Source organism: Callospermophilus lateralis, chromosome 2 (assembly GCF_048772815.1).
Source record: "Callospermophilus lateralis isolate mCalLat2 chromosome 2, mCalLat2.hap1, whole genome shotgun sequence".
Classification (NCBI taxonomy): Eukaryota; Metazoa; Chordata; class Mammalia; order Rodentia; family Sciuridae; genus Callospermophilus; species Callospermophilus lateralis.
Genome location: NC_135306.1, coordinates 146,385,940 through 146,399,143, shown reverse-complemented (window position 1 = coordinate 146,399,143; position 13,204 = coordinate 146,385,940). Strand labels below are relative to the sequence as shown.

General features: G+C 37.5%; 1 protein-coding gene across 2 annotated transcripts in view; it reads right to left on the bottom strand.

Moving 5' to 3' along the window:
* Positions 1 to 13,204, bottom strand: part of Ints4 (integrator complex subunit 4) — a 102,230-nt gene that overhangs the window by 22,508 nt on the left and 66,518 nt on the right. For both annotated transcript variants that reach the window (XM_076846592.2, XM_076846593.2), the window contains exon 16: positions 3,068 to 3,161. In XM_076846592.2, the coding sequence (XP_076702707.1) occupies positions 3,068 to 3,161 (94 nt within the window). The remainder of the gene's footprint in view (positions 1 to 3,067; positions 3,162 to 13,204) is intronic.

The window sequence follows — 13,204 nt, the reverse complement described above, 5'->3', positions numbered from 1 at the left end:
TTAAAATGGAGAAAAAGGAGACCAACAGTTTGTGCTAGAGGAACTGCTTGTTCGATCCAATTCCTGGCCCCAAAGCCCTGTGTTTCAGATCCATGCTTGGAATCAGAGTATAGGAGCCATGAAAGCCTCACCAGAATATACAAACAAGCCAGCTTCCTCAGCTTTGGGCCCTCCTGTTCCCACCAAGTTAGTCACTGGATTAAACTGAGCCACCTAGACCCTTCTCCCATGACTGTGGTTCTTTTTTCTTTGTTCCTTCCTCATTAGCCTTTGAAAAGCCTATGACCTTATCAATATATCCAAACTAAAATCAAGCCACTTTCCTGAATTCTTCACTTTCTCAATCTTTCTACATTCAACATCACTAAGATCAACAAATTTTACCTTCCATCTTTCTACTCACCTATAATCTCCACATGACACCAACTCTCATTTGACCTTTACTGTAGACTCTTATTGCTAAGAATCATCTTAATTACAGATGTATAATTGAATGACACTACAGAAAACTAGACTAAGCTTGTCCAACAGAAATACAATGTGAGCCATATATGAATTTTAAATATTTAGTAGCCATATTTTAAAAAGTGGAATAGGTGAAATTAGCCATATTTTAAAAAGTGGAATAGGTGAAATTAACTTTAAAAACAGTTTATTTAACTCAGCATATCAAAGATATTATTATTACATGGTAATTCTTCAAAAAATGAATTGTGATGGGATGGGTTGTGGCTCAGCATTAGAGCACTCGCCTAGCAAGTGCGAGGCTCTGGATTTGATCCTCAGCACCATGTAACAAATAAATAAAATAAAGGTATAAAAAATGTTTGTGAGCCAGGCCTGGTGGTGCACACAACACCTTGGGAGGCTGAGGCAGGAGGATCACAAGTTTAAGACCAGCCTCAGCAACTTAGTGAAGTCCTCAGCAACTTAGCAAGACCCTGTCTCAAAATAAAATATAAAAAGAGCTGGAAATGCAGCCCAGTGGTTAAGCACCCCTGGGTTCAATCCCTGGTACCAAAAAACTAATTTGTGAGATTTGTAAGAGAGTTTATGGGATTTGTTTTTTCACAGTAAGTCTAAGAAATGCAACAAGTATTTTGCACTTATATCACTTCTCAGTTTGAACTAACATTTCAAGTGTTCAATACTCACATATATCTGGTAGAATCATATTGGACAGTGGTAGATAGATCTAGACTACAGACTAAAGAAATTTCTTAAATTTCTTTATCATATGCATGTTTTGATACAGTCATAGCCAGAGTATAATTTTGTATACTTTTATAAATATATATTATTATATAATAAGTATTATGTAAAGTTATACTATAATTCTTCATAAAGATCCTCAATGGCTATAGAAATAATTTTTTTTTAATTTTTAATATTTGTTTTTCAGTTTTCGGCAGACACAACATCTTTGTTTGTATGTGGTGCTGAGGATCGAACCCAGGCCGCATGCATGCCAGGCGAGCGCGCTACCGCTTGAGCCACATCCCCAGCCAGAAATAATTTTTTTTAATATTGATTTTTTTGTTTTAGGTGGACACAATATCTTTATTTATTTTTCTGTGGTGCTGAGGATTGAACCCAGTGCCTCGCAAATGTTAGGCCAGCGCACTACGACTTGAACCACATCCCCAGCCCTTTCCCTATTATTAAACACATTCTAGTCTCAGGTTCTAGGTCTAGGCCCCTTCTCTATCCTGCCATCCCTATATACCAAGTAATCAACATAGGTTTGTGGTTCTTTTAGGGACAGTATCTTCTCTTTTCCTCCCTACCTTTTGTACTATAGAGATCTTTTTATCCTTGTGGTTTCTGTGGGGAAGAGAGCAAATTAAGGAAAACCACCACATTTCCAAGACCTTGACTAAACACCAGATAATACCAAGGGCTTTCATACACACTGCTTCTTAACAATTCATATCCTTAGGGTAGATCTGTTATTGGTCCTATTTTACGGTGTCTTTTTTTCTTTTGCAGTACTGGGGATTAAACTGAGGCACTTTACCACCGAGCTACCTCCCTAGCCCTCCTTATTTTTGCAACAGAATCTTGCTAAATTACAGGGACTGATCTTAAAACTTGTGATCTTCCTGTCTCAATTCCCTGAGTTGCAGGGATTACAGGTGTGCATTGCCCCACCAGGCTGACAGTGTTTTTGAAAAGTCAAATGACTATGCATAAGAGGATGAAGGAACTTTTTCAGATGATGGAAAAAGTTCTTGCCTATGGTAGTGTTTACATGAGTACATATACTTGGAAGAATATGTCTAGCCTAATAAGGGCTGTTTAAATCCCAATCTTCCTCAGCATATGTGCCCAACTTCACATGATTAGACACACCTGTAACAACTCTAAGTACAACAGCACAAACTTACACATGTTGCAGTAGAAAATATTTTCTGATTCCCCCATTTATTCTGACTTTGGTCCAATATAATTAATCATTTTGAAGACTAAGAACATTTAGAACTAAAACCAAAACAAAATTTTATTAAGTGAGAACGACTCCCATGAATCATAAGCCTAAATTTATAGAAAAATTCTGCTATAAAAGCTAAAAGCTACTGAACTAGTTTAACTGCTTTTTAATTCAGCAAACCTAAACAGCTTCTTGGGTATCAATTTTGTGTAATGTTATGTTTTCTGACTACTTAACATGAAATCCAGCAAGTCAGATCTTTAAAGGAAATGAAATTAACCTTTTAGTTCTGACAAAGTGGATCAACAGTCAAGAAAACAGTATTAAATTTTATGTAAATTCTGTACTGATCACACTATATAAAATATTTAGAATTATTGGGTTTCTAATTAAAATGATTATGCAATCTAGTTATATAATGAAAGAATTTTCCTAAAATTTAAAAATTCAAATACCTCTATGAGTTAACATTTCTTTAATAAGAGACAAATAGAATTACACTGCAGAATTTCTCCAATGCTAAATGGTTGCATAGGACTGTAAGTTTTTCACCTATTGCCTCAAACTCTGAAAGATCACTTAAAGTGCAGTCTTAGCATCACAATAAAAATAAATAAACAGTGAATTCAAACCAACCTTGATGAGAAGTAGTTGACACCGAAGATAGGCAGCAGAGAAGTCAGCTACTCCTGCCAACTCAGACTGAAGTTCTCCAAGTCTTTGCAGATCCCTATAGTACATAAAAATCCAAGCCAAACAAAAGGTAAGAATAATGCTATACATAAAGACCAAATCAAAAACATTTTATCACTTTACATCTAGTCATTAATTTATTGTCATTTTTCCTGGTTCTAGAGATTGAACCCAGGACCTTGCATAATGCTAGGCCAACACTCTACCACTAAGCTACTCCCCCATCCCCTCCCCACCTTTTTTTGTTTTGTTTGAGTATCACTAAGTTGCCTAGGCTGGCTTCTAACTTAAGCTCCTCCTATTATCAGCTAAATAAGAAACAGATTATAGGCCTGGGCTGTCCACATGCAACTGACTAATCAGAAGTTTTTTTGTTTTAATATTTATTTATTTATAATTTTAAAAGAGAGGGGGGATTTTTTAATATTTATTTTTTAGTTTTCAGTGGATACGACATCTTTATTTGTATGTGGTGCTGTGGATCGAACCCAGCATCGCGCGTATGCCAGGGTAGCGCACTACTGCTTGAGCCACATCCCCAGCCCTAATATTTATTTTTTAATTGTAGTTGGGCACAATACCTTTATTTCGCTTATTTATTTTTATGTGGTGCTGAGGATTGAACCCAGAGTCTCGCATGTAGGTGAGTGCTCTACTGCTGAGCCACAATCCCAGCCCTGATCATAAGTTTTTAAATGACAACACCAAATGCAGGAATGGTTATAATGAAATCAATTCACTCACACTTCTATAGCAGTTTAAGCTAATAACATGTCTACTGGAAACCAAAATTGTTTGTAAAGCCACATATATGGTAAAATATTTTTATTAGAAGCTTTGTGTTGAGAAAAGATCATAAGGGTAATATCAACAGAAATATTCTGTTTTATGCCCCATAATATTCATTTTGTATGGAGTATTAACAGTAACAACTCAGTTAACTACTTAATGATGTAATAGTGGCAGAACTGTTAAATAAATTATGGTACATCTAGTCAATGAAATATTCTACAGGCATTAAAATACAAATTGATAATAAGGTGTATGATCTCAACTATGTAAAAACATACATAGAAGAAAAACACAGAAAAGCAGTTTCCTGGATAGTGGTATTAGGGTGTTTTTTAGTGCCTTCTCCCAACTATACTCTATTTCCAAGGTTTTATATCAAGAACAAACATTTTTCCCTATCAGAAAAAAAATATTTTTAAAAAGGTATTTAAAAAGGTATTGTGGTGAAATGACTAACTGTTGGTTGTTACCCAGCTAGTCATTCTTCATTTCTTCATTACTAAATGAACCCCGATTTTATTCACAGGAACATGTCCCCAATCCTAATTCCAGGTGGAGTCTAATTCAACTAAACTAGTGAGTACAAGTCACCCCTCTGATTATGTGACCTAAGTTGCCCTCATTGGTCCAAATGAAAGGTCTAAATTCATGCTTGGAGCAAGGTGTCTCTCCGTGGACTAAGCAAGAATGCTTATAGATCTGATTGCCATTGCCTCCACAGGGGAGGGGGGCGGGGAAAGCCTTAGGATAAAGCCAATGCTGGGGACAAGAAAAATACAGAGACAGAAACAGAATGGGTCCTTAATGGTATCAATAAGCTACTTGAAAATACCATACCTCCGAGGCAAAGTCTTAGACCATTGGGGCTGCTAAATCAAAACACCATAAACTGGCTTTTAAACAACAACAACAACAACAAAAATTATTTCTTACAGTTCTAGAGGATAAGGAGTCTAGATCAAGGTGCCTGCAGACTTTCTGTCTGGTGAAGGCATCCTTCCTCATAGAAAACATCAACAAGCTTCCTTTGGCCTCTTTTACAAGAGCTCTAATCTCATGATCTAATTACCTCCCAAAGACCTTGCCTCCTCAAATCATCACCTTAGGAGGCAGGATTTTAACATGTGAATTTTAGGGGGACATAAATATTCAGATCATAGCAAAGCATAAATAAAACACTGCAAGCTCATCTGAGATGAAGTTTTTTCTGATATTTGGAATTTAGAACATCCTAACTGGTATGTAAGTATAGACATATAGACAGCAACCATTTAAAAACATATCTGTGCCAGGTGTGGTGGCATGCACCTACAGTTCCAGATGCTCAGAAGGCTAAGTCAGGAGGATCACTTGAGCCTAGGAGTTTAGAACAACCTGGGTTGTTTTTGAGACCCCCCCCCATCTCAAAAATAAACAAGATGGGCTGGGGATGTGGCTCAAGCGGTAGCGCGCTTGCCTGGCATGCATGCGGCCTGGGTTCAATCCTCAGCACCATATACAAAGATATTGTGTCCACCGAAAACTAAAAATAAATAAATAAATATTAAAATTTTGTCTCTCTCAAAATAAAATAAAATAAAATAAACACAGTTCACACATAAAATGTTTATGCTGGGAGCTGGAATTATTGAAGATTTAAAACATTGGGTTTTTTGAATAGGTAATAAGTAAGTTATAAAATTATACCTGTAAGGTACAGAATACAAAAGATCCTACAGGATATACAATTAATTTAGTCCCCCTTCCTAAACCTGTGTCATGTTGTCCTACTATACTATACACATTCTTAGTGACAAACACCATAACCAGTTTCTTTTTAATTTTTCTAGATACACTGTACATCTACAAAAAGTATGTTTCTGTTCTTCTTTTTTGGTGGGAGGGGAATAAACATGTGGGTACACGTATATGTACATGTGTTAACTAACAATCCATCTCAGCATTCATAGAAATCCGTCTTATTATTTCTTGTTTGTTTTGGGTATGAGGATTAAACCCAGGTGCACTTTACTACTGAGATACATCCCTGGCCATTTTAGTTTTTGAGACAGGGTCTCACTAAGTTGCTAAAGGTCTCACTAAGTTGCTGAGGCTGGCCTTGAGCTTGCAATCCTCCTGCCTCAGCCTCCCAAGTTGCCTCATTATTTTTTAATGGCATCATCAAAATTCTGCATAAAAACAGTAACTGTGGGAAATCTGAAGATTCGAGTCACTATAATTCAGGCATAAGATATCAGATTTCTTAGCAGCCTGAACAAAACTGTCTATAGTGAACTAAGTACCTTTATCTAATTTCATGCTCACTGGGCAACTTTAATGATAATTAATGTTGCCTTCCACAGACTTTGATATCAGGAAGGAGATGCACTACAAGAGGCACAGAATGAACTATCTCTAGAGTGACTGGAGAAATTGGTGTCTATGGTATATATAACCTTTTGTGAGTTTAAGTGGTTTGAATTGGTCCTGAAGAACCTGCTCACAGATGGGAACCCAGCCCAATGAAAGGCAAGATGCTGGATGAGCTAACAACACCTGTGAACTGCAATTTTGGTGGCCAGCTCTTTTCTCCCTTTCATTTTTTTATGATGTCTCTCTTATAAGAGAAAGCCTGGAACAATTCCACTTCTGAAGAATTACCTCCCCAAGAAGAGTCTGCTTTCTATTACAATTAAAGAGAACTCTGACCAGCTGATTATGTGTTAATTGACTGCCTCCAGGTGTTGGGTTACTCTTCTGTCCCTGGATTATAGCAATGGTTCTCCATCACATAGAACAAGATGCAACCTAACCCAATTAGCAATGGTAAATCTGAACTACTGTACAAAATGAAAACTTGTTAGCCCTGGGTGAAATCCTCTGTCCCAGTGTTTCCTCTCTGCACCTTTTCATGTCCATCCTCAGAAAGCCACAGTATAGATACCCATTAGAAGACTACGAACTCGGGCTGGGGATGTGGCTCAAGTGGTAGCGCGCTCGCCTGGCATGTGTGCGGCCCGGGTTCGATTCTCAGCACCACATACCAACAAAGATGTTGTGTCCGCCGAGAACTAAAAGAAGACTACGAACTCTTTTATGAGAAAGGAACAAAGAGCACCTTTTGTGTGCACTGTCCTGTGCTAGGTGTTTCCTTACTTGGGCTCATTTAATCCTCACAACATGAACTGTAATTAATCCCATTTTCAATAAGTATGAAACTAAAGACAAGCATTTAAGCAGTTTGCATGAGGTCCCAGAATTAATAAGGGGCAAAAGCAGGACACAAACCCAGGTTCTCTATAAAGTCCAAAAGCTTTGTTGTTGTTGTCGTTAACTATATCACATTACACCTCATGTATTTATGGGCTATTAAACTTATGAACTATATCAAATACAGAGGAGAAAAAACAGACTTAAAACCAGATACACTGAATCACTTTTCTACAGACATTATCTGGTAGAACAAAAGAGCCACTCCCAGGAATATACACTTTAGCAATTCTTAGTCCATAATGCCAATAAACAGAATTTTTAAAATATTAAAATAAACAAAGTTACATGAACTGTGATTTTAAAAAGTTTACACAATAGGCTGAACCAGTCGATTTTTAAAACCACTCATAGTCAAAAAGACCCTAGATGTGCAAATCAAATGTTGTCTATGGTTATACATTTCCTTCAAACTCTGTTGATCTCTAAGCATTAAATTTACAACTTTGTCCTTTGTTGCTTGGTATAACAGTAAAGAATGTTAGAAAATACAAAGTAAGTCCTTCCTTCATCCTTCCACCTAGATGGTTACATATTACAAACATTTATTTCCCACCTCTTTAATTAGAGGACTAGGTCCCAGACTACAAAACAGGTGCTATTCCTTCCACATTAACAGTTGCACAATAATAGGAAGATTTTAAAGGATGAAACCATGAACTCCATATTCTTTAGGGTTGTTTGTAAAAGAATTCCCATAATAAAATAAGTATATTTCTATTGATTAGAGATACATGAAGACCCATCTGTTTCAAATTAAAATGAAATGTTTTATTCCAAAAATCCAACTCTATTATGGAACACTAAAATGATATGATTCCTGAAACAATAAGGTTTTTCTTTCCAGTAACAGCTATTTTGTGGACTTACACAAAAATCCAAACTGAGAAATCAGAGATCATTACACATCCTGAGAAACAACAGATAAATAACTGCAGAATTCCTTAAAAGACAATTCACCCTTACTCTCAGAGAACTTAAAATATGATTATAGTTATAAAATTTGGATTGGATTTACTTGCAAAATAGCAAGAGCATGTCCAATGTGTCAAATGAGCCACTGTTAATTTAAATTTTCAAGCAAAATGTCAGACTGTCCAAGAGCATCTATACGCCTACTCTTCTCAAAACACTTTCACACATATCATGACAACAAACTTCAAAACATAGTAGCTATGTAGTACCCTTAAATATTCAGATGAGGGAGTTGACGTCCCAAAACATTTTGAATTTCAAATTCCACACTACACGCTTTACTTCATACAATCTGTTAACTAGCTGGAAGGCTAGAAAGACCTATGGTCTAGTCCAGGCCTTTGCTATACCTAGTCCTTGGTACATTCTGCTCTCTTCTTCACTTGGCTAAGTTCTATTCATTCTTCAGGTCATTACCTTAGACCATCCAAGGAGAATTAGGGGTCCCCTCCCATTCTTCTAAAGAACACTAGGTTTCCTCTACCATAGCATGTAAAGTGCAATTCTGCATTTCCTATTTACCTAACTATCTCCCTCATCAGGCTAAAGGACCCTCACAGCAGGGACTGTCTTATTTACTATTACAACCTTTCTGCCTAGCACAGTACCTGGCATATAGTAGATGTTCAAAACACACAGAGAGGATAAATAAACCCCAGCTCCTTCACCAGAAGTGTTACCTCACTCATTATAAAAACAGGGTAATTCTCATGAAATTATTTTCAAATACAATGAAATGTTAACTTAAAAGCACTTAGAAAAGAGGATATATAGTGGACACTTGAAAGACAGCAAATTTATATCTGGAGATGAAGTACAGCCAGAAGAAAATGTCATCTATAAAATTCTTAGGAGTTCATTCCTGGTTAAGCCATCATAACTATAGTTTTCAACAAATATTTACTGATCCCCTATCAAAAGAAGAGTCTGCTTTCTGTTACAATTAAAGAGAACTCTGACCAGCTTTTTGTACAGTAGTTCAGATTTCCCAGGGCTAATTGGGTTAGGTTGCATTTTGTTCTATGTGATGGAGAACCATTGCTATAATCCAGGGACAGAAAAGTAATCCAACACCTGGAGGCAGTATTTGTGAAGGAAAAGTAGTTATGTCAAGCCCCAGAAAAAACAAAAAAAACAAAAAAAAATTGTTTCTCAGAGCTGTCACTGAATAACAGCAGATTTTCTACAAGATATATCAGTTTGGTTAAACAGATGGTTGCTTGGATAACAGAGTCATAAGTATGATGGTGAAGTTTGCTTCACACTAACATAAAAAACTATATGGCCCCATTCCTCATCAGAGAACATTCTGTATGAAACTAACAGTTTACTTTTTCAACAACTATAGAAATAGTAATTTGTGGCCAGGCATGGTGGCACATACCCGTAATCCCAGTAACTTGGGAGACTGAGGCAGGAGGATGGTTTGTTTGAGGCCAGCCTCAGCAATTTAGCAAGGCCCTAGGCAATTTTGCAAGAAAAACAAAATAATAACAATTTATTAACAGTAATAAATTAATTTATTAATAATTATTAATAAGTTAATAATTATTAACAATGGTTTTGTCACAAAAACAAAATAAAACCAAAACCAAACTAAACAAAAAAGGACTGGGAATGTAGCTTAGTGGTAAAGCATCTCTTGGTTCAATCACCAGTTACCCGCCCTCCTCCCCCGCCAAAAAAAGAGGAGGAAAATGAAGAAATAATAATTTGCGAAGTACTCCAGATATCTGATCTAATCTCATCCTCATGGAGGAATCCTCTTCTTTGCTGCATATCACCAAAAGCTAGACTTAAATCCTGGTTGTGCCACTTTATAACAAATTACTTTGTGTTTGTAATAACATCTATAAAGCATAGTAGTTCCCCAGTGCTACTGCTCCACTGGTTTTCCATTCTAGTTCTACTACAATTCAGAGTAGCCTCCTGAGAATACACTCAAATTATAACGCCACAACACCAAATCCAAAGTATACCTATTAGTCTTGCCAGCCCCAAATCCCAGTATACCTATCACTTTGTAAAACTTAGATAATGAAAGTAACTCCAATCAACAGGTGCTTACTGAGCACCTACTAAAAACCAATGATGCAGTTTTTGTGCATTTTGCACATGCTTTAGTGCCAATAGGATAAAACTGTCAAAGACAAACCTCAATGATTAATTAGGTAAGGGAAAAATCAGTAAATACAGCCTATTTTCCTGGGCTCAGGGCCAACAACCTCCATTTAGTAGCCTCCAAAATTAAGCACTATGGTGAAGGGGAAGGGAGAAAAAAAAAAAAAAACTATGATTGAGGCATTACTTCACAAAAGACATAGAGAAAACCTGTATCATGATTTCCAGAGCCATGGACTGCCCATTTTTTTTTGTTGTTGTTGTTGTTGTTGTAGATGGACACAATACCTCCATTTTATTTGTTTATTTTTATGTGGTGCCAGGGAACAAACCCAGTGCCTCACACGTGCTAGGCAAGTGCTCTACCACTGAACCACAACTCTGACCCCGCCCACATCTTATAGTAGAGTCAACAAACATAATCTGCAAAAGGTCAGGTAGCAAATATTTTAGGATTCACAGGCTCTATGGTCTCTGTGGCAACTATTCAGCTCTGCTATTGTACAATGAAAGCGGTCAGAAACAAGAACTAAACAAATAAGTGTGGCTATGTTTTGGTGCCAAGGAGTGAACCCAGGCCTTGCACATGCTAGGCAAGCACTCTGTAACTGAATTATGTCCCCAGCCCTTAACTAAATCTTATCATTTCTGATGGGACCACCACTATCAATTTGCAATACCAGGTTCACAGCAGGTTTTCTTGTTAACCTGTGAGACTGTGTTAAGTTGCCTTGTTTGGGGCCCAGAGCTACTGGAGGCCCTACAGACGTAGTAGCTAGGGAGACCGTAGATATTAAAAAACCTTTGAGCCTCTACAAGCTTCCCCAAAGCATGGTATACTATGTGCCCCCAGCATGCTACATGCTTTCTCATGCCCTTGTTCATGTCCACACTCTCACCCACACCCACAGCGGAAGGATTCTGCCCCCAATCCCACCTATACCACTGCGCTCCCAGAAGATGAGGGATGCCAGGTTTTTACAGGGTTACTAGCAGTTTGGTAGCTGGGGAACAGACTGTGGCTTTGGCTCACTCACACAGATTCCAATTGTCTAATGCACTTTTCCTAGACTACACAGGCTACAAAGTTAAAACTGCATTTCCCAGAGTCTCTTGAGCAAGGTTCCAGACATGATTCTTATTGGTCAATCAAATATACTCTCATGAATATTACATAGGGAACAAAGCTGGGTGAGGAAAAGGGCAGAGTGCAGGACATGGTTCTGGAGCCAGTAGCTTTATCAGTGACATTCTTGACTGAACAGGCAGCTTTCTGATCCTGGAAAGAACAGGCAGCTCCCTTGGTGGCCTCTGGAAATCATTGTAGCTCTGGAAATAATTCCTGGAAATTCAATTCAGTGTGTTTCTTTAGTCTTCCCAACAATTCTGTGAATCATGTAATATCCTGTAATAAGTTTCTTTCTTTTTAAATTAGTTAATAGCCTATTTTGTTTTTTATAAACAAACTCTAAACAACAAACTTTCTTAGATCAAACAAGTATCAGGTGATGGAGCTCAGACTTAAACCCAAATCAACCTACCATGGAAGCCTCATTTGCTCAATCACTATTCTATACCACTGAAGTTCTGGGAGGATGCCATTTTCCTTTATGTCTCCTGGCTCTTCAGATGTTTGCTGTAGCTGAATTTTCTTCTATTCCTGGACTATCAAACTGACATGCTCAGTCATCATTCCACACTAGCTAAAGGGTCTTCTTTTCATTTTTTTGGCACCAGGGATTGAACTCAGGGGTACTCAACCACTAAGCCACACCCCCAGCCCTATTTTGTTTTTTATTTAGAGACATGGTCTCACTGAGTTGCTTGGCACCTTGCTTTTGCTGAGGCTGGCTTTGAACTTGTGATCCTCCTGCCTCATACTCCCCAGCTGCTGAGAATACAGGAATGCACCATGGTGTCTGGCTAAATGATCTTTTAAAAACATTCCTGTTCAATACCACACTAATAAGCTAGGGAGTTTCATCCACTATTCTACAGCACCTATGCTTTTCTCCACTGTAGTATTCACCAGTCAATTATTTCTCATCTGGGTCCTGTAATACATAGTAAGTACCTTGAGAACAAAGGCCATTTCATATTTCTCTCTATCCTCAGCCTCTAGAAGAAAGCCATAGTTAATGCTGCTAAGTGAATACAAGAGGGAATAATACAACATGACCTGAAACAAAAGGGTCAATAACTTGAAGAATGGTTCAGTTGGACTGCTTCAAAACATGTGAAGGTGCAATGATGTAAAGGAGAGCATTAGTAAAACTAAATCACTGCTTTCTACCATCATAATTCTTTGTCTATGTCCATCTTGCTTACATGAGCTCCCTTCCATAGGACAGGATCCTACCTAGCTGATCAGCATCTAGCATAGAGCTTGCTTCTCTATGTATTAATAATTATAACTGAATATTCTACAGGGAAGATCAAAAGAGATCTCCACTAAGCTACAAATGGTATCACATTTTTTCCTTCTTTCTTTTTGGTATTGGAGATTGAACCTAGGGATGCTTTAACACTGAGCTACATCACCATTCCCTTTTGGTTTTTTTTTTTTTTTTAGTTGTAGATGGACAGAATGCCTTTATTTTATTTGTTTATTTTTATGTGGTCCTGAGGATAGAACCCAATGCCTCATGCATGCTAGGCAAGCTCTCTACCACTGAGCTACAGCCCCAGCCCTCACCATTTCTTTTTAATTTCTTTTTTAAATAACTTTTATCTATCTATCTATCTATCTATCTATCTATCTATCTACTTATTTTTATGTGGTACTGAGGATCGAACCCAGGGCCTTATACATGTGAGGCAAGCACTCTACCGCTGAGCCATAACCCCAGTCCCTCCTTTTTAATTTCTTATTTTGAGAAAGAGCCTTACTAAGCTACAGAGGTTGGACTTGAATTTACAATCCTCCTGCCTCAAGATTGTGAG